Source organism: Malaclemys terrapin, chromosome 2, assembly GCF_027887155.1.
Source record: "Malaclemys terrapin pileata isolate rMalTer1 chromosome 2, rMalTer1.hap1, whole genome shotgun sequence".
Taxonomy (NCBI): Eukaryota; Metazoa; Chordata; order Testudines; family Emydidae; genus Malaclemys; species Malaclemys terrapin.
In genome coordinates, this window is record NC_071506.1 from 117,805,903 (window position 1) to 117,826,174 (window position 20,272).

The window sequence follows — 20,272 nt, forward strand, 5'->3', positions numbered from 1 at the left end:
CTGGGCCTATGTCCCTCTTTCATGCTGATGGAAACATAAAAACAGATAAAGCTGAATCAGGGTAACAGTTGGAAGCTCAACCTGAAAGAATCCATCAGCTAACAGCATCCAACAAAGAAACCATAGTGTACATCAGAGATGCTCTGGCTGTGAAACAAATAATGGCTGGAGACAAATTCCACACATCCGATTAATTGGATGCTGAGTACTTGAAGCAGGTCCTAAAAAGATTTGACAAAGCTAATTCTATAATCAAAGTCTTTGAGAGAGATAACAATAACTCTGTGAAAACTACAGAAAGACAGTGTCAGACAGGATCTAAGGTTGGATGCCAAGAAATACCAGGTGATTGATGGGCATCCTGTACCTCCATGGAAAAAGTTTCTAAATACGGGATCCAACAGCAAGTCACCTGTAAAATTCCTCTATGAAAATCGTTCAAAATGCTCATGAGAATGGAGGAGCACACCCAACACAAATACTCCCTGTTGGGGGCTTTTCCAAAGGTGAAGTAGCAAAGTCCACCACCAGTGGAGGCGTTGAAAAAAGCCCGAGACTTGTACAGTACTCACAAGGAAGCAGACACAAGGATGCTTCTGCATCCTGTACGTGGCAATATGGCTTTGGGGCTTCTTGGAATATGTATACATTGCAATATAAGCCCAGGGTTAGTAGAACTCAAGTTAGCAGACTCTGGATTTGTTAATCTAGGGCTTGAGCATCTAACACTCATTTGCAACCCCAAGTTAGGAATTGCTGGACCCTGCACCCCAACCTGGAACTCCAGCATCTACACTGCAGTATTGGGGCCCAAAGTCCAACCACACATATTCCAGACTTCCTAGCACCCTCCAAAAATGTGGCCACTCTAGCCTTTTATTCATGGTGAAGTGTGGGGAAAACTTGACTGTCCAGAAGACAAAAAGTTGGCCCATGAGATTCTTTTGGCAGACTCCCAGAGCATGAGTCCAGTGGGGCCATGTCTGCACTGCAAAGCAATAGGGCTTGAACCCTAGGTCCCAGCTTGACTCAGGCTTGGACTCTGGGGTCTGGGACCAAGCCATGGGTTAGCGCAATTTGTGTGTAGATGGAAATGCGGTTAGGTTTGCGCCTTAGTTCAAACCCTGGGCTTACACTGCAGTGTAGATATATTTTTGGTGTTGTCAAAGGAACCACAGTAATTAGGTCACCTGATACAGATGTTTTAGTCCTTGCTGTATACTACTTTCCAAAAATAGAACACAGCTAACATGTGGATTGAAACAGGGACCATTACCAGCACAACTGACAAATGTTGCTTCATACGTGTGCATTCCTGTCCTGACTTCTGCAACATAATTGCTGCTGTAGACACATTAACAGGATATGACAGTCATCCCTATTTAAATGTTGTCAGAACAAAAGGCGCTTACTGCTTCAGAGATCTTTCCAAAATTGGGAGAGAGACAGATAACTTGCAATTTCTGTGGCAAGGAAACTGGTAGCAGTGCTATATGACTAAAGCAAGAAACAGAGACCTGAATTGCTTGCACCTCAATCTAGCCACCAAAAATGGCAAGTCACTTGGCAAACTCTCACCATGTGAGGACAGTCTGGAAGAGCATGTAAAAAGAGCATCTTGGCAAACAAAAATTTAGATGTTTTCACACACAGATAAACCAGATATTGGCTCACCATTGCAACGTGGATGGAAAAATGTGGATGATGAACTACTTCCTGTATTCTTCAAGAGTCCAATGGTATCAGAGCTCCTACAAGTCCTTATCTGCATCTGTACCAATAGGGGTTGCTGCTCTATCAACTGTGTCTGTAGCCAGAACAATCTTCCCTGCACAGAACTGTGTACGTGCCGAGGACCAGGCAATGAAGATGGTGATAACCCATGCACTCTCAATAGAGATCATAATGATGAACAAGATGCTAATGATGTTGACTAGAAAAGCAAGTAGTGCTACTACATTTCAATGATACCTGTACAAATGTATTATTAGAATCTGATTTACCCTTTAGATTGTGATTGTGATACTTTGAGCTCACAAAAACAATCCAGCATTATGTCTTGAAATAATACACAGTCATTAAACTAACAGAAATGAATATAAATATTTCAAAGTGGTCATTTTAACCTATTTATGAAGCTAATGTTTATCTCTCCTCTTCCCCCCACCCCCATGGTAACAAAAGTCCTGGCCAATTCCACATCGTCTCTCATTTTAAAACTAGACATAATAAGTTTTCAAGTTAAGTATGATGTGCATGTGTGTAGAGAGGGTACATTAAGTTGACCAAATTGGTGGTGTCTGCTGCCCACCTATCTGCTATCATGTTATACATAGGGCTGGAAGGGACTCCCTGCATCACTGAGTACAATGCCCTGCTCTCAGAGGTAATCACATCACATAATCCCATTAATCCCAAATTTATCAAGCTCCACCTTAAAACTAGTTAGGTTGTTTTCCCCCACTATTATTGGAAGGCTGTCCAGAACGTGACTCCTCTGATGGTTAGAAACCTTCCTCTAATTTCCAGCCTAAATTCATTCAAGATCAATTTACACCCATTTGTATTTGCATCAATATTGTCATTTAGCATAAATAGCTCTTCTCCCTCTGTGACATTTACCCCCAATATATTTACATAGAGCAATCATATCCCTGCTAAGTCTTCATTTTCTAGGCTAAACAAACCAAGCTCTTTTAGTCTCTTCTTGTAAAATTAGTTCTCCATTTCCCTGATCACCCTACTAACCCTTCTCTGCACCTGTTCCAGTTTGAATTCATCTTTCTTAATAACATAAGACCAGCCATAATGGGTCAGACCAACCATCCATCTAGGCCAGCATCCTGTCTTCTGACAGTGGTCAGTGCCAGGTACTTCAGAGGGAATGAACAGGGAGTCATTGAGTGATCCATCCCATCATTCTCTCCGAGCTTTTCGCAGTCAGAAGGTAGGGAAACCCAGAGCATGGGTTTGCATCCCTGACCATCGTGGCTAACAGCCATTGATGGACCTATCCTCCATGAACTTATCTAACTCTTTTTTGAACCCTTAGCTCCACTTCTCCTTGAAGATGTGAATGTTAAATATATCTTTTTAAAAGGGTCTCAAAACAATTTATGATGATTTATTGAGCCTTACATCTGTGGTGTACTATTCTAAACTCTTCCCCCCCCCCCAATGAATAAACTGAGGTACAGTAAGACTAAGGGCTTGGCTACACTTGCGAGTTACAGTGCAATAATGGAGCCCTCGGCGCACTAGCTCACTACCCGTCCACACTGGCAAGGGACGTAGAATGCTCTGACTCTGCGGCTACAGCGCTGCTGGTACTCCACCTCAGCAAGAGGAATAACGTTTGCTGCGACTTGACTACAACGCCCGGGCATCAGCGTGAATGAAGTGTTGCATTACTGATCAGCCTCCGGAAACATCCCATAATACCCTTAAATCAAGTGGCCACTCTTGTCATTGTTTTGAACTCCTGTAGGAATGCGGAAATGCCCTTTCAAAGCTCCATTTCTGACAGCCGGCATGCAAGCCGTTACTGTGCAATGTTGTGTGCGTGTGTGAGAGAGAGGTGGTGGTGGGGGGGGGGGGGGGGGCGAGAGAGGGGGAGGTCTGCTGCTGTCTGAACTTACAAGCCAGCATGCTGACATGCTGGCAGCCCCCAAAAAACTCACTCCCCCCAGCCCCCACATACACACAACACACTCCCTGTCACACTCCACTCCACCCCTCCCATTTTAAAAGCATGTTGCAGTCACTTGCATGCTGGGATAGCTGCCCATAATGCACCACTCCCAATGCCGCTGCAAGTACTGAAAATGTGGCCACACCAATGCGCTTGAAGCTGTCAGTGTGGACAGATTGCAGCGCTTTCCCTACTGCGCTCTACGAAGGCTGGTTTAACTCAAAGCGCTCTACATCTGCAAGTGTAGCCATGCCCTAAAGCCATGTCTACACTAGCACTTTTGTTGGAAAAACTTTGTTGGTCAGGTGTGTGAAAAAAACACACCGACTGACATAAGTTTCACCAACAAAAATGCCAGCGTGGACAGCACTACGTTGACGGAAGATGTTCTCCCTCTGACATAGCTACTGCCACTTGTTGGGGGTGGTTTAATTATGCCAACGGGAGAGCTCTCCCCCATCACAGAGTGGCTACATGGGAGCTGTGCCGCTGTAAGGTCTCTACTGTAGACATAGCCTAAGTGATTTGCTCAAGATACACAGCAACTCAGGATTGGGAACACAGCCCTCTCCTGCCCACTAGACAATACTCCCAGGTAGTTTTCAAGTTCTCTATAATTATACAAAAAGATTTTGATCACCACAAAACCGGTTTGCCACACAGATTAGTACTGAAACGATGTAAGAGTCAGGGCCCTTCGCTAACATGAAAGAATAGGTCATTACACTGGTTTTGTTAAATGGACACAATACAAAGCTTTCAATAATTAATTCTCCCCATTAATGGAACCAAATCTTTACTTGTTAGGAAATATTAGAAATTCATTCTTACTTCTCATCTGATGAGGAATCCTGCTCAGCTTTCATGCCTTCAGAAAGACTTCCTTTAAATTTATCTTCCTTAACTTTGCTTCTACTCCTACGTCTACGACCACCCCGTGACCTAGACCTCCTCCTAAGCCGAGATCTACTCCTCCGACCTCTATCCCTGTTGAACAGAAGAAAAATACAGGAAGGAAGGGAAAAAAATAGTATATGATTTAATTTGCTTATGATTAGTTTAGTATCTTTTATGTCCAAATAATATTTAGTTGACACAAATATATAAATAGGCACATCAAACAACCCTTTAAAATAGTAAGCTTTAACAATTAAACTAACATTAATATTCTGAAAGAGGCTAAGATGAGTGAAAGAATGTGCTAATGTGTAACTTTTTGGGGCAGGGAGGATATATGCATGATAGAGCTGTTTTGAATGAGCTAATAAAATATTTAATTTTTATTCTATCCAATTTGAATAATGGGCCTGTATTTAGACAATACTGAAAAGAAAAGTTTCATTGCAAGACTTTTTACCTCCTCCGAGGAGACCTGCTTCTCCTTCTTGGAGACCGGCTACGTCGGAGTGGTGAACGAGATCTCCTTCGGATTGGAGACCTAGATCTTCTTCTGGATGGTGACCATCTGAGTGGGCTGGCTTCTTTTGATCTCTCCCGTCTAGAGAGAATATCATCTCTAGGTCGGGTTCTTGAAATTAAGAAGAAGAGAAAGACACTGGTATCAGGGGCAAACTGAAAACAAAAAATCACAATTCCCTCTTAAAGCTCACTTTAAAAGCTTACTGCAACTGAGACTCCACCAGAGGGGTAAGTATACTTCAGTGCTGCCAGTCTGCTTTGCATGTCTCCCATCCCTGGAAATATCTGCCCAAACACAGACCTAATTCAGCACAACTCTCGCAATAAAACTTGTTAATTACCATCACAGAGCTAGAAGAAGTAAAAGAATGGCCTATTTTAAGTTAATGTGCAACAGTGTTGAAATGAATATATACATAAAATAAAAACTGAATCCAGAGGATCTTCTCCACAACATTACAAGTAATAGCTCAAATTTGGGCTTAAACTACTTAGCTGTAATCACTGTAGAGTCAATTTTAATTTAGAAAACAGATGTGGCCAGCCGTGATTTAATTAACATTATGTGAATACTATTGTAGCAGGAGTGTTGGTGATTCTGTGGAAGGCATCTTTTCACTTTGGATATTACTGAACCAATTCCATACTGTTGGTAAGGGCCACAGTTTTGTAAGTAAATATTTCAAATAAGCTTTAGTATTTTTACAATATATACCAACAATTCTACATGAATGGCAAATGAATAGTTATGCAGTGTTTACATGACAGCTGCAACATAATGAAGGCATGAGATCTCTATCAAAACTGTGAATAGTTTTCTAATGAGATTGTGACAGATGATTCAAATGTAATTGTAAACAACTCTATATTTAAAGTAAACAAATTAATGTAGTTCAATATTATTTTAAAATTATTTTTAACCATTGTTTCTTGAAGGTCTCCCTTTCAATTATTAATCCAGCCCAAATCTGTTTACTGTGGTGTAACTGAATCATAGCGTAAGGTACCATAATAACAAAGAAAGCTATAGTCCTAACGCTATAATGGTTAAAAATAATTTTTAAATAATATTGAAATATATTAATTTGTTTACTTTAAATATAGAGTTGTTTAAAATTATATTTGAATCATGTGTCACAATCTCATTAGAAAACTATTCACAGTTTTGATAGAGATCTCATGCCTTCATTATGTTGCATCTGTCATGCAAACACTGCATAACTATTCCCTTGCCATTCATGTAGAATTGTTGGTATATATTGTAAAAATACTAAAGCTTATTTGAAATATTTACTTCCAAACTAATTTCAGTCTGAGCAATTACATGAACTGAAAACCTGCTGAAGAAGCAAAGGGCAAAGCATTGAGTGGAGGAGCTGTTAATGATGCACTGTTGTCTTCCTGAGTCCTCAAGCTGGTAGCTCCAGAGTTATCACGAGCAAAGGCAGAGTGAGATTAATAAGGTCTTGTCCACAATGTGGATTTACCCGGTTACCACCATCAGTGACTAGTCACCAGCACACCCCCACTAGTGCAAATCCAGAGAGCAGGGAAACAAAGCCACTATTTCTGCTGGTAGAGCTTTCCCTCTACCTGAAACTAGAGTGAGCGCCACTGGTGCAAACAGCTTAGCCTGCCTACACTAGGCACTTGCAGCAGGTGGAGCTACACAGGAGGCTGGCCACCAGCTACTGAAGCAAATCTCCAGCACAGATAAGACTTAAGACTCATCATTCTGCAGCTGCTTGGGAACACTATGAGCAGCAAAAAATTTATGAGGGAGGAGGATTCTGAAAAATCCAGAAGCTTATGGAGGCACTGAGCAATGGAGTCAATCCCATCACTGCAGCCAAGAAGCAATGGGAGGACAATGCAACAGAGATCCCCACTCCATTGCTACAGCCAGGAGAGTAGCGAGAAGCACAGAGCAGTACAGACATCTCTCCACTAGTCTGCAAGCTTGCAAGTAGGGTGCTTAGTGAGGAAAAAAAAAATCTCTCTCCATTCAAGCAGCTAGAGGGGCTTTAAAATTTCAGACACCTAGATTTATCAGCCTAGATTTTAGCCTCAGCACAGGGTGCCTGCAAAACACGGCTTTTAAACCAATTTTTTTACATCCTCAATCCTGGGCCAGCTGTCTGCTGAGCTGGACCCGTTGGTATAAATTAAAAGTTACTTACTGATGATTTTAAAATGTGCTGCTTTATACTGCAGCAGCTGCAGCTCCCAGGTGACCTGTAAGCACTCTTAAGAAAAAGACAGATCTAGAAACCAAACGTTACAATCTTTTTCCCTCAAGTTTTTGTTCTTGTTTAAAATGATTTAGTTTCAAACAAATGAATATATATTTTTAAAGAAGATTTCTTCTATTAGGATGGCTACTGTCCCAGCTTTATCTGTTTCAGAGAAACAAAAACCACCAGGAAACAGATTTTCTATGGATTTAAATTTAAAACTATACTTAACCATTTTTCCTACTGTTATCAAAAATAAAGCATAAAATTCAGAATGCACTTAGTAAGAGATTTAAGTCTGTCTCCCCTGATTTTAGGTATAGTTAAGAAGCGTGATGCTGCACAGGGCCAAGCAGCCATACCATCAAACACATATGCAGCAAGATAAATGCTAGCATGGCTCAAACAAGCAAAAATCATCTTTAAAAGTGAAAGTCTCTTAAATAAATGACTAAAAATGGCATCTTCTTAGTCTGAGGTGTGTATTCAGTCATATATGCTGATTTTACTACTAAAATGTTCTTGTCAGCATTACAGACCCAACTCTGCTATAGAAGGATGAACTGGATTTTATTTAAGCTTGTACACACTCCACAAGATTGTTAACTACTTTCTAAATACAGGGCAAAATACTATGCCCAACTGACAGAACAGAATTTGAGCTACAGAATATTGATTATTAGGGATGATGAATGAGCCACAAAAAGCATGACTCTCAGAACCCAGGTTAGGTTTGAATGACTAGAAGTTAGAAAATACATCTATTTGTGAACTGAACACACACATGAAGACAATAAATATGCAATCTCATAATGCCATTTTCTCAGCTTCTTTTCTATAAAGCTGTACTTTAAGATGATAGTACAAAATTCTGAAGCCTTCTGAATTTTGCACTTACTTGAGCATCTTTGGTGTTTCTTAATATTTTAAAGTTACCTGGGAGAAGAAAGACGCCTCCTTTCTGGTTCTCTTCGTTTCCTTTCTGCTGATCTGCTCTTTGCTCTTCTACCAGGAGACTGAGTTCGAGAGGGTGATTTACTCTGTTTTGATCTGCGATCATTAAGAAGAGGAGATCTGCTTCTTCGTAATTTATCACGTTTTGGAGATAGGCTTCTTCCTTTAGGGCTGCGGCCAGGTCTTCTACTAGGAGACCTGTTTTCTTTTCCTGAAGAAGCATCTTTTGAAGGAGATTTAATTTGCTTCTTCTCTTTGTCAGTCTCCGATCTCCTTGATTTCCTGTCTTTTGATCGTGACCTTCTGTCTTTGGATTTGCTTCTTAGTTCTATTGGAGATTTGGATTTTTTGCCACGATCTCGACTTTTGCTTTCATTTACAACTGGAGACCTTCTGCGATCTCTTGCTTTACTCTTATCATCTGCTTTATTCTTATCCTCCGGAGGAGACTTAGACTTTCTATTTTTCTCTTGAGACCGCCTTTTAAGGGTCGGAGACTTTGATTTCCTTGTTTGATCTTGAGATTTAGTTCTTTTAGATGGGCTTTTTGATTTTCTCCTCTCTTTTGATTTGCTTCTAGTTGTTTTCTCTTTCACTCCGTCAATTCCTATCTTGCTTTTCTTTTTATCAGATCTGTGCCTAGTCCGTTCTTTTGATTCATTCTTACTTGCTTTTTTAGAACTTGTTTTATTGTCCACAAGCTCTAGTTTCCCCTTAGTGTTTGATGATTTAGTTGAAGACCTATTGCCATTTCGCACCTTTTCATTGATTTCTCCCTCTTCTTCCGAACCTGACTCATAACCTTGTAATATTAACCCCATCCCAGATTGAACTTTTCCTTCCATTAACTCATTCTCAAGTTCAGCTTTTAATAATGCTCTTTGTTTCTCCAAATCTTCTAGAGGAGCTAAGAAATCAATTTTAGTTCTTTTTGCTGGTCCATCTTCTTTGTCGGAGGCATCAACAACCTCTTTCCGTTTATGTTTCTTATGTTTGTGCCTGTGTTTATGTTTTTTGTCCTTGTCTTCTTCTGAAGAATGTTTGTGTTTCTTGTGTTTACTTCGGTGTTTGTGTTTCTTTTTTTTGTGTCGGCTGTGCTTATTCTGAGGTTGTTCTCCTTCTGATATTTCACCATTTTCTTCATTGACACTTCTCTCAGAAATATCAGCATCTTCAATTCTGCAAATACATTAAAACGTACATCAGCAAATATCAAATACTTCTACTTACTATGTTCTCTTACTTTTATCATCTTGACATAATTTCATTTACATGAGACTTGTAAAAACTTTCCAAAAATCAAGAAATCTAGATTACACTCAAATTTCAGGATACCGAGAAGTTATTTTCTGTCTATGGAATCATACTTGGGTGCATCATATAACCAAGTTGTAATGGCAAGTAAACCTCCCGCCCATGCAGGTTATTTTGATGTCCAAATGGTACTGATGATGGGAGATCCAGCAAGTATATTAACAGATATATATCATACGTTTATAATACCAAATTATGTCTGTTTTCAAGCTTAATGTTTATAGTACCCATATGTTTGCAGCACAGATATGTAATGCTAAGTATTTTTATGCACCACCTTAAGCTTATCTTTATTAAGCTCTTACTACTACTGAGGGAATTCTGCACCACTGCACAAGTGCAGAATTTATGTCCCCCCAGAGATTATTTCCCTCCCCTGCAGAATAATTGATTCTGACGGGGAGGTGAAGGGAAGCTGCAATTACACCTTTCGCTCACCAGGGACTGATGTGGCGCTGAAGAGCGGGCAGCTGGCTCATGGGCCAGAGCAGCCAGCCACGAAGAGGGAGGGAGCAGAGGCTGCCTTCCTCAAAGGGCCTTGCCTGTGGGGCCAAGTAAGGAGGCATGGGATATGGGGGCACGGACAGAGCAGGGCACACAAGGCTGCTGGGTGGAGAAAATCACACAGACGGGGGTTCAGAAGCATGGGGGGAGGGGGGTGGACAGACCGGGAGGGAGCACAGGAGCTAGTGAGGTAACAATATTGAGCCAGGGGCTGAATGGGAGTGGAGGTGCAGGGCCATGTGAGGACGGGGGGCATGGCAGGGTTAGTGGAACTATGCCTGGCTGAGTGTGTGTGTGTGTGTGTGTGGGGGGGGGGGAACAGGGACACACAGAGACAGGGGCAGTTATGCCTGGCTGAGGGAGGGTGCAGAGACACATGGGGACATGTGCAGATATGCCTGGCTGAACAGAGAGTAGGGGTGCAGGGACACACGGGGTCAGGGTCATATGTGCCTGACTGAATGGGAGAGTCTAGGGGTCAGCATGGATGAGGGTCCCCGAGAATCCCTCCCCCACCAAAAAAAACCCCTGTCCATACTTCTCCCGCCTATAACCAAACAACTCTCCAGGTTCACTCCCAGGCTCCTTCCCAGCAATTACCTCCCTCTCACTCAGCCCCTCGATGAAACCTGACTTTGCACTGCTTCTGAGGGGTGCAGGAAATATGTTTCTGTATTGTAATTTAAATGACTATCCAAAGTTCAGTATTAATATGCCTAGTAAAAAATTTATTTGCCAAAAAACATTTCCTGAATCTTTTTTGTTGTCTGTACCATTACAGACATACTTGCTGACAGGTATTTTGAAATAATTTACCAAAATAATTGAAATTGGCATGATTATATTGTGTTATTTTGACAAATAAAATATGCAGAATTTTTAATTTTTGGTGCAGAATTCCCCCAAGGGTATCTTACTTACTATCCCACCCACATGTATATTCAAGGCTAAACCTTTTAAAAGCATGTATATTATTTTCAAATGATAAAATACATAATGTGAATATTTTTGTTTCAAAGGACTGCACAAAGCACCCGATTAAGCCATTCTTGCACTATCCTATATGGATTGACTTATTTAGCAGTGCTGCTCTTTCTTCCTAAGTATACACATAGTTTGGCATATAAAGGATGTAAATACTATGGAAGCAAAGGCTTTTCTGTCAGGTGGTAGGAGTATAAGGACCAGGATAAATTAAGAAAAGGACAATTTAGAATGAGTATCAGAAAAACCTTCCTGACAGCAAGCCACATGAATCAGCTTATCTGTCTCCCAAGGAAAGGGTGAAATCTTTGGGCACTTAAAGCTGGACTGCACAAAATACTATATGATTATTTTAAATAAACAGTCACTCTTGACTGAAAGTAGGCAAATTTTTTTCCTGGCAATCACATCAATTAAAACAAAAATTAACAGCTCCCTACGGGGTGAGGGTGGGAGTGGAGGAAGGGAGGCCCTGTCCTGCTCATACCCTCAGCTATACACAGACTTAAAATTTTCTTCTTACCTTACTCTCACAATGAGGAATATAGAATTTTGGATGAACAAAATGAGTTGCAATTTTTCTGGACTCCAAACAACAAAAAGGAATGTATGTAATATCCTTAATAGTGTTAAAGAGATAAGCTCATCAGGCAAGATTCAACCCACAGAATTAGAAATAACTACGGACATGCCTACACTGGGAAATTTACCAGTAGAATTATACCAGGTTAATTATATTGATTTGGGGGGGAAGTGTGGCATTTACCATAAAATTCAATAAATTATAGTTATGCAGGTAAATTTCCCTGTGTAGACAAGTCCTAAGCCTCTACTGCAGCCCTCTTCAAGAAAGATCTTTCCCCAGAATAGTCATATCTGTTGCAGCCGTCATTAGAAGAGATGCCAGACTCAAATTGACTTTTGTTACATTTGTGATGCTAGTTGTTCTCATGTCTGGCTTGACCATGTCATGAAACTTGTAAACTTGAACCTTCTAATAACTGCCACCATCCTGTCAACATTGCTTCAATTTTTTACAATTGTGTCAATATGGCAAATTTTGAATATTACTACACATTGTATTATGATACAGTTATAGTTCTTATAACTGCTTTCCCACAAGCTTCTTACATAACCTCACTCAATTTTATACTCTGCACGTCCTGAGTCTGATAAAACTCTGGAAGACAGTTTTCCCCTCGTTTTATTCTATTTAGAAGCTGAAATGGGTTCATTCATGTTTTTTAAATATTATTTATTAATTGCAACCCTATCCCCCAATAATCACTAATGCAACATTAAGGTTACATTGTTCAAATTTTAAAGTCAGAAAACAGAAAAGATTAAAAAAGAAACAGTAACCCTGCCATACTGCATATATCATTATATTGTATATGTTTTATTACATATACAGTAAGATACACATTTAACCAGGAAACTGTATTATGCACACTGTGAAAGTTAAAATAATTGTTGGGTAACTTAAGATTTACATTTCCTATCTTTAACTGTGCAAATGTAACATTTTAATTACTACATTTATTAATTTTGCAATTTACATAAATACATGCCCTAACAATAAATAAGACTAGTATTTGCCACCAGTGAGTCATTCTGAAGCAATATATATCCTATTTTCTAGCCAGGCTATTTAAACATACCCAAGCTAGCACTGCTATTCTGTAGTTGTTTTTAAACTGCATATTAGACTTAGGCAGTAGTATATTTTAGACTGCAATAAATAAAAGCAGACCTTAAAAATCCACATACCCACTTGTCTTAGCAAGGGAAGGAACCTACATTATCCCATTCTGCAGAATCTAAACTTCTATTTAAAAAGAAGTTTTTAGACCTTATGACTGGCAAAGATAACCTTCCACCAAGACCTTGTCTAGATGAGGATAAAAGGTGTTTTAAAAAAAATATGTTAGCTAACACACTTAAACTTTAGTGTAAACAAAGCAAATCCTATTTTAAACAAGTTGTGGTATAGGTGTTTGACTTAGGGAATCACACAATTTGCCCTGCGTAAACTAGGATTTTAAAATGTGTTAGCCAAAGCTTAGACAAACACAAATAGGAACTAAGTGCAAACCAATGTAGTGTCATCCTCCTGAGTTTGAAGACAGACTTCTCCAGTGCCTCTGCTGCTGCTATTAGTTTTGCCAAGTGAAGGTGGAGTGAAATTAACAGAACTATTTCATGTCTGATATTCAGAATCCTGGGGACAGCATCAGAGGCAAATCCTGGAGTTATTCACTGGGGAGGAAAACCCAAAAAGTAAAGGTTGGGAGAAGTGTAGAACAACAGAAGTCTCTCTCCACCACCACTCATTTTAGCAGACAAGAGGCTTTTGAGGATGCTCGAAAAACACAAAGCACTTTTTATATTTCTACAGCTAGAAGAGAACGGAGGTCCAAAGATAGCCCTGGTATAAAACCCACTACTGTTCCCCTTACCAAGAGCTAAAACTTAGTTAAACAATTATTTTAATACATGTGATGGAAGAGTACAGATCACTTTCCAATAGTTGTATTGGTTCTTTAATTCTAACAGGAGAAAAATGATAAAAAGCAGTAACAATTTTAGTCAGTAACAGTTATTACTTTGAGAACTAAACAGCCAATATAGCTACAAGTGAGCACATCAGCAGAGTTAAAAACATGCTACTTTTATGTCAACATCTGACTACAGCCACACCTCAATCACATATTTTCTCTATATATTCTTTCCCATTACCACTGATTATCCAAGTATTTGTATGTAAATGAGCAGCTCTCTATTTCTTATCAGCTTCTTCCACATGATTATAATTTGTGACAGCAACAAATTATGTCGGAGGAAGTGGAGGAATTGGTTGTAACAAGAGAAACAAATTTTACACTGCATCTGCCTTAATAGATACCAAAAAGAAAAAAAATCTAGTTTACAACTTTTTAAAATTCCTAGTGGCAAATTAGAATTTGAATAGAAGAAGCTGCAATCCAAATCAGACACTGCTGTTCAAGAGGTTCAGAGAGGAGGCAAGAACTATATGGTATGATTAAGGCTGTGAGTTTGTGACGGAGGTCACAGATTCCATGACCTCAGTGACTTTTGCAGCAGCCGGTGCACCTGGCCTGGGTGCTGCCTGGGCATTTCAGGCAGCCCGGCACACCAGCCGCTGCTGGGGCAGTCTCTGATCACCATACCCACCTCCCGAAGCAGCAGGAGTTTGGGTGTGGAAGGGGGCTTAGGGCTGGGGCATAGGGGGGGGTGAGGGCTCTAGGCGGTGCTTACCTTGGGCGGCTTTGCCCCCTCCCTCATTCATCTCTGCACAAGAGGCTGTTGTGACCACAGGAAAAACCCCTGGTGGCCGCATTTGAGACACGCTGCTTTAGAGCCTACAGGTCCACTCAGTCCTACTTGTTCAGCCAATCACTAAGGCAAACAAGTTTGTTTACACTTACAGGAAATAATGCAGCCCACTTCTTATTTACAATGTTGCCTGAAAGTTAGAACAAGCATTCGCATAACACTTTTGTAGTCAGCGTTATAAGGTATTTACATGCCAGATATGCTAAACATTCAGAGAAGCAATCAAGGGCTGTTTATAAAGCAGTGGTAACCCCAACTCTGCTCTATGGCTGTGAGACTTGGGTGACTTACAGAAAACACTTGAAAAACCTGGAACGCCAGCAACAGCACTTTCTTCAGAAGATCTTCAATATTAAAGTGGGAGGATCATCGCACTAAAGTCAGTGTCCTCACAGAGGACAACATCTTCAGTGTTGAGGCCCTGATTATCCAGCACCAGCTGAGGTGGAGCAGGCACTGTGTGCGCATGCCTGATGTATGCTTACCAAAACAACTGTTGTACACCCAACTCACCAAAGGGCATGGCTACACTTGCAGATGTAGAGTGCTTTGAGTTAAACCAGCCTTCGGAGCGTGCAGTAGGTAAAGCGCTGCAGTCTGTCCACACTGACACGGTGTGGCCACATTTGCGGCATTTGCAACTGCACTGGGAGCGGTGCAATATAGGCAGCTATCCCACAGAGCACCTCTTCCCATTCTGGCGCTGAGGCTTGTGGGAAGGGGGCAGGGAGCACAGGGCATTCTGAGTCCTGTCCCAACGCCTCGTGATGCATTGGTTCGCATCCCAGCAATCCCTCTGCTTCCGTCCACATTTGGCGCCATCTTTCAACGTTTTTTGTGCTGCGTGCTCCGTCTTCCCTTTCGGTCTGCGGGAATGTAGCCCAAACTGCTGAGGAATATGCTGACGAGTCTCGCCAGCACATCACATTTGGCAGTTGAGTTACTCCTTAAGATCCAAACTGACAGTGAGGACTCCGAAGATGACATTGACTCGAGTAATGCATAAGACACGAGATCGCTTGTGGCATTCACGGACATGCTCATCACTGTGGAACACCGCTTTTGGGCTTGGGAAACAAGCACTAAGTGGTGGGATCACATCGTCATGCAAGTCTGGGATGACAAGCAGTGGCTGCAGAACTTTCAGATGAGAAAAGCCACTTTCATGGGACTGTGTGATGAGCTCACCCCCACCCTGCAGTGCAAAGACACGAGATTGAGAGCTGCCCTGCCAGTGGAGAAGCGGGTGGCTACTGCAATCTGGAAGCTGGCAACTCCAGACAGCTACCGATCCATCGCTAATCAGTTTGGAGTGGGAAAGTCAACTGTTGGAATTGTGTTGATGCAAGTTTGCAGTGCCATTAATCGCATCCTGCTCAGAAGAACTGTGACACTGGGTAACGTGCATGACATTGTGGCTGGCTTTGCACAAATGGGTTTCCCTAACTGCGGAGGGGTGATAGATGGGATGCATATTCCAATTCTGGCACCAGCCCACCTAGCCTCTGAGTACGTTAATCGGAAGGGGTATTTCTCTATGGTTCTCCAGGCGCTTGTGGATCACCGTGGGTGTTTCATTGACATTAACGTAGGCTGGCCCAGAAAGGTACATGACGCAAGCGTCTTTCGGAACACTGGCCTGTTCAGGAAGCTGCAAGCCGAGACTTTTTTCCCAGACCAGAAGATCACGGTAGGTGAAGTCGAAATGCCCATTGTGATCCTTGGAGACCCTGCTTACCCTTTAATGCCGTGGCTCATGAAACCCTACAGAGAGCCTTGACAGCAGCAAGGAGCAGTTCAACAGGGTGAACCAGTGCAGAGTGACTGTGGAATGTGCTTTTAGCCGTTTAAAGGGCCGCTGACACTCTCTGTATGGGAAGCTGGACCTGGCCAATGACAGCATCCCCGCGGTTATATCCGCGTGCTGTACCCTCCATAACATTTGTGAAGGGAAGGGTGAAAGCTTCATTCACACATGGACCTCGGAGGTTCAACACTTGGAGGCTGAATTTGAAGAGCCAGAGAGCAAGGCTATTAGAGGGGCCCAGCATGGGGCTGCAAGGATTAGGGATGCCTTGAGGGAGCAATCTGAGGCTGAAAGCCACCAGTAATGTTTGGTGCCCTGCATGGGAGTGAAGTGCAGTGGTTCCAATGTTAGTAGGATCTGTGTTTGCGATGCTGACTTGCAGTGCCTGTTGGTTTCCTGGGCTAAGGTATCTTTTACTTTATGCAATAATAAAGAATGTTTTCAAAGCCAAAAAATCCATTTATTGAAAAGAAACACAACCGCTTGGGAAACAGAAAGGGCAAGGGGGTGGGGTGGGGAACGGTACAATCACAGATTTGCGTATGTCCTGTTATTACACTCAGCCTTCCTGCCTGGAGTGCTGCGCAATGAGTGCCGCACTTCAGGATGGCTATACTGCATTGTGATGGGGGTTGAGTGCAGTGGGTAAGGGTCATAGTTTTCAGGGCTGGATGGTGAAGATACAGGTGTTGGAGGCAGCCGGTAGCGGTAAGAACCCGGATGTTGGGGGAAGTGGGTTGGAGGTGACATGGGAGCACAGGGGACAAAAGTTTTGGGACAAGGGCTGCGGGGGGGGGGGGGGGGGGGGCAGTAGTGCTCCGCTTGCATGGCTACAAGCGCCTGGATCGAGTCCACTTGGTGCTCCATGATGCTTATCAGCCAATCCGTGCTTTGCTGCCGGAGCTCCGAGCTTTTGTGCCGGCGATCCACATTCTGCTGGCAGATCCTCCTTTCACTCTCCCTCCACTCCTGTGCTTTTAGATTTGTGTTAAGTGACTGCTGCATTACTTCATGCAGCATGTCTTCTTTGCTTCTACGTAGCCTCTTCCTGATTCTTTGCAGTCTCTTGGCCGGTGATAACATGGACGGCTGAGATCTCAAAGCTGCATCTATAAAAGCAAAATGCAACACTTAACAGAGGCAGCATTGTTTACACCAGTCAGAGCAATGATTGCCCCAGACTTAAGGAGGGCAAGCACAGTCTACACAATAGCATAATATGCCCGTCCCAAAGCAAGAGCGCACAACCCACGGGAGCCCCAAAATGGTGAGTAAGCACAGGGTCAAGGGGAACTGATTGTTTCATGGCTGTACTGTCATCTGGGTTTCTGTGCCTTGGGGAGAGCCAACAGCTGCAGGGGGCCCCTATACTGAACACTGTCCTCATATTTTCCACAGGAGTTTGTCCTGGAAGATATCTCGCTGCTGAGGGTAACCTGGGAAGCAAAGAAGGGTCTTCTACTACAATGCAGCTTCCGCCGTGGCCCATATGCAGCTTGCTTGTGTGCAGCAATGATCCTCCTGCCCCTCATGGCACAGTGGCGCGGATATGTTAGCCTGACTGGGACAAGGACCACAGTGACTCTCCCAAGAAACCTGCGCAAGCGCATTGCCCAAGGTTTGGCTGAGACCTTTGAAGAGATCACTGAGGCCGATTACTGCGATGTGAGAGAGTACATCAATACCCCATTCTGCATCTAGGCATGCATGCAGCCCAACCCTCCTCTCCCCAAGAGCCCGCACTGAATAACTTCCTTCCCAAAATAAAAGCCGCTTACCAGGAACCTCCTCTGGTGTTTGTTCTTTCCCAAGCACCAACCGCCGCAACTGGTTACCTTGAGAACAGCTCCTGGCTGCATGCATCTAGGGATTCCGGGGTGTCTTCCTCCGCCTCAGCACCCTCACTCCCGCTTTGCTCCTCCTCCTCCTGCCTTGTTGAACTGGGCTCTGAAGTGTCCATGGTGGTACTCAGAGCGGAGGTGGAGTCGCCCCCAAGTATCGCGTCCAGCTCTTTGTAGAAACGGCAGGTCGCAGGGGCAGCACTGGAGCAGCAGTTTACCTCGCGGGCTTTGCGGTAGGCATTCTGCAGCTCCTTCACTTTAATCCTGCACTGCAGTGAGTCCCGGTCATGGCCCCTTTCTATCATGTCCCTTGATATCTGCCCGAAGGTATCAGAATTCCTATGGCTGGAGCACAGCTGTGACTAGACAGCTTCCTCCCCCCAAAAACTGATGAGGTCCAGCACCTCGCCATTGCTCCATACTGGGGATTGCCTGGCACATGGAGGCACTGTCACCTGGAAAGATTCGCTGAGAGTACTCCACGCCTGGATGGGCAAACAGGAAGGGGATTTTCAGAATTCCCAGAGAATTTAAAGGGCGGGTCTGATGGTTTGGCACCTGAGGGTAGGGCAGTATAGGTTCAAAGTGATGACCAGAGTGGCTAGGACAGACATTGTGGGACACTTCTGGAGGCTGATCAGATCGCATTAACAGACCAGGGCATCCACACTGGCGCCGCGGCACTCCAGCGGGGGTGCATCAAACGTTATTCCACTCGCTGAGGTGGAGTACCAAGAGCGCTCTAGCCGCGAAGTCAGAGTGCTCTACGTGCCTTGCCAGTGTGGATGCGTCGTGAGTTAGAGCACACTGGGCTGCTTTAATGTGCTGTAACTCGCAAGTGTTGCCATGCCCAAAGGAGAAAGGAAACAGGGAGGCCAAAAGGAACGCTTTAAAGACACCTTCAAGATAACATCAAGAAGTGTGGCATTGACACCACACACTGGGAGACAGCAGCCCAGGATAGGGATAACTGGCAAAGACTTGTCAGAGAGGGAACATTCACTTTTGAGGAAAATTGCCTTGCCCTGGTCACAGAAAAACACCAGAAAAGAAAGGAAAGACAGCAGTCATGCAGCAATGGTGGCCCAACCCTGTCTTCCAACACCACCTGTAATGTCTGCCAACGAGCCTGTGGCTCAAGAATCGGACTTCGCAGTCACCAAAGGACCCATGAAAAATAAAAGCTGTGAAAGAGAACATCCTTGACCTCGAGGGATTGCCGACGACACTCAACATTCATATGCCCCTTCATGCTTCAGCCACCATTCCAGAGGACATTCTTCCATACTGATGACACTTGTTAAAAATACAACACATTAATTACATTTGTGACCGAACTCCTTGGGGAAGAATTGTAGGTCTCCTGCTCTGTGGTTCTACCACATTCTGCCATATATTTTGTGTTATGGCAATCTCGGATGACGACCCAGAATATGTTGTTTGATTTACGAACACTTTCATTGCAGATTTGACAAAATGCAAAGGTACCAATGTGAGATTCTAAAGATAGCTACAGCACTCGAGCCAAGGTTTAAGAATCTGAAGTACCTTCAAAAATCTGAGAGGGACAAGGTGTGGAACATGCTGTCAGAAGCCTTAAAAGAGCAACACTCCAATGCAGAAACTACAGAACCCGAACTACCAAAAAAGAAAATCAACCTTCTGTTGGTGGCATCTAAACTCAGATGATGAAAATGAACGTGCATCAGTGCACTCTGCTTTGGATAGTTATGAAGCAGAACCTATTATCAGCAGAGACACATGTCCTCTGGAATGGAGGTCAAACCATGAAGGCGCATATGAATGTTTAGCATATCATAGAATCATAGAATATCAGGGTTGGAAGGGACCTCAGGAGGTCATCTAGTCCAACCCCCTGCTCAAAGCAGGACTAATCCACAGACAGATTTTTACCCCAGTTCCCTAAATAGCCTCCTCAAGGATTGAACTCACAACCTTGGGTTTAGCAGGCCAATGGTCAAACCACTGAGCTATCCCTCCCCCCTGGCATGTAAATACCTTGCAACGCCAGCTTCAAAAGTGCCATGCAAATGCCTGTTCTCACTTTCCGGTGACATTGTAACTAAGAAGTGGGCAGCGTTATCACCCATAAATGTAAATACTGTTTATCTTAGTGATTGGCTGAACAAGTAGTAGGACTGAGTGG

General features: G+C 43.1%; 2 protein-coding genes across 5 annotated transcripts in view; both read right to left on the minus strand.

Moving 5' to 3' along the window:
* The window catches only part of PRPF4B (pre-mRNA processing factor 4B), a 51,929-nt gene that overhangs the window by 24,533 nt on the left and 7,124 nt on the right, over window positions 1-20,272 (minus strand). For all 4 annotated transcript variants that reach the window (XM_054017091.1, XM_054017090.1, XM_054017093.1 and 1 more), the window contains exons 2-4: window positions 8,281-9,477; window positions 5,049-5,219; window positions 4,523-4,678 (exon numbers count right to left, since the gene is read on the minus strand). In XM_054017091.1, coding sequence (XP_053873066.1) covers window positions 4,523-4,678; window positions 5,049-5,219; window positions 8,281-9,477 — 1,524 coding nt within the window. The remainder of the gene's footprint in view (window positions 1-4,522; window positions 4,679-5,048; window positions 5,220-8,280; window positions 9,478-20,272) is intronic.
* Window positions 16,448-19,149, minus strand: LOC128831043 (zinc finger protein with KRAB and SCAN domains 2-like). Its single transcript, XM_054017094.1, has 2 exons — window positions 18,100-19,149; window positions 16,448-17,373 (listed from the first exon to the last, which is right to left on the minus strand). The coding sequence occupies exons 1-2, from the start codon at window positions 18,408-18,410 to the stop codon at window positions 17,298-17,300; spliced, it is 387 nt and encodes a 128-aa protein (XP_053873069.1). The 5' UTR covers window positions 18,411-19,149; the 3' UTR covers window positions 16,448-17,297.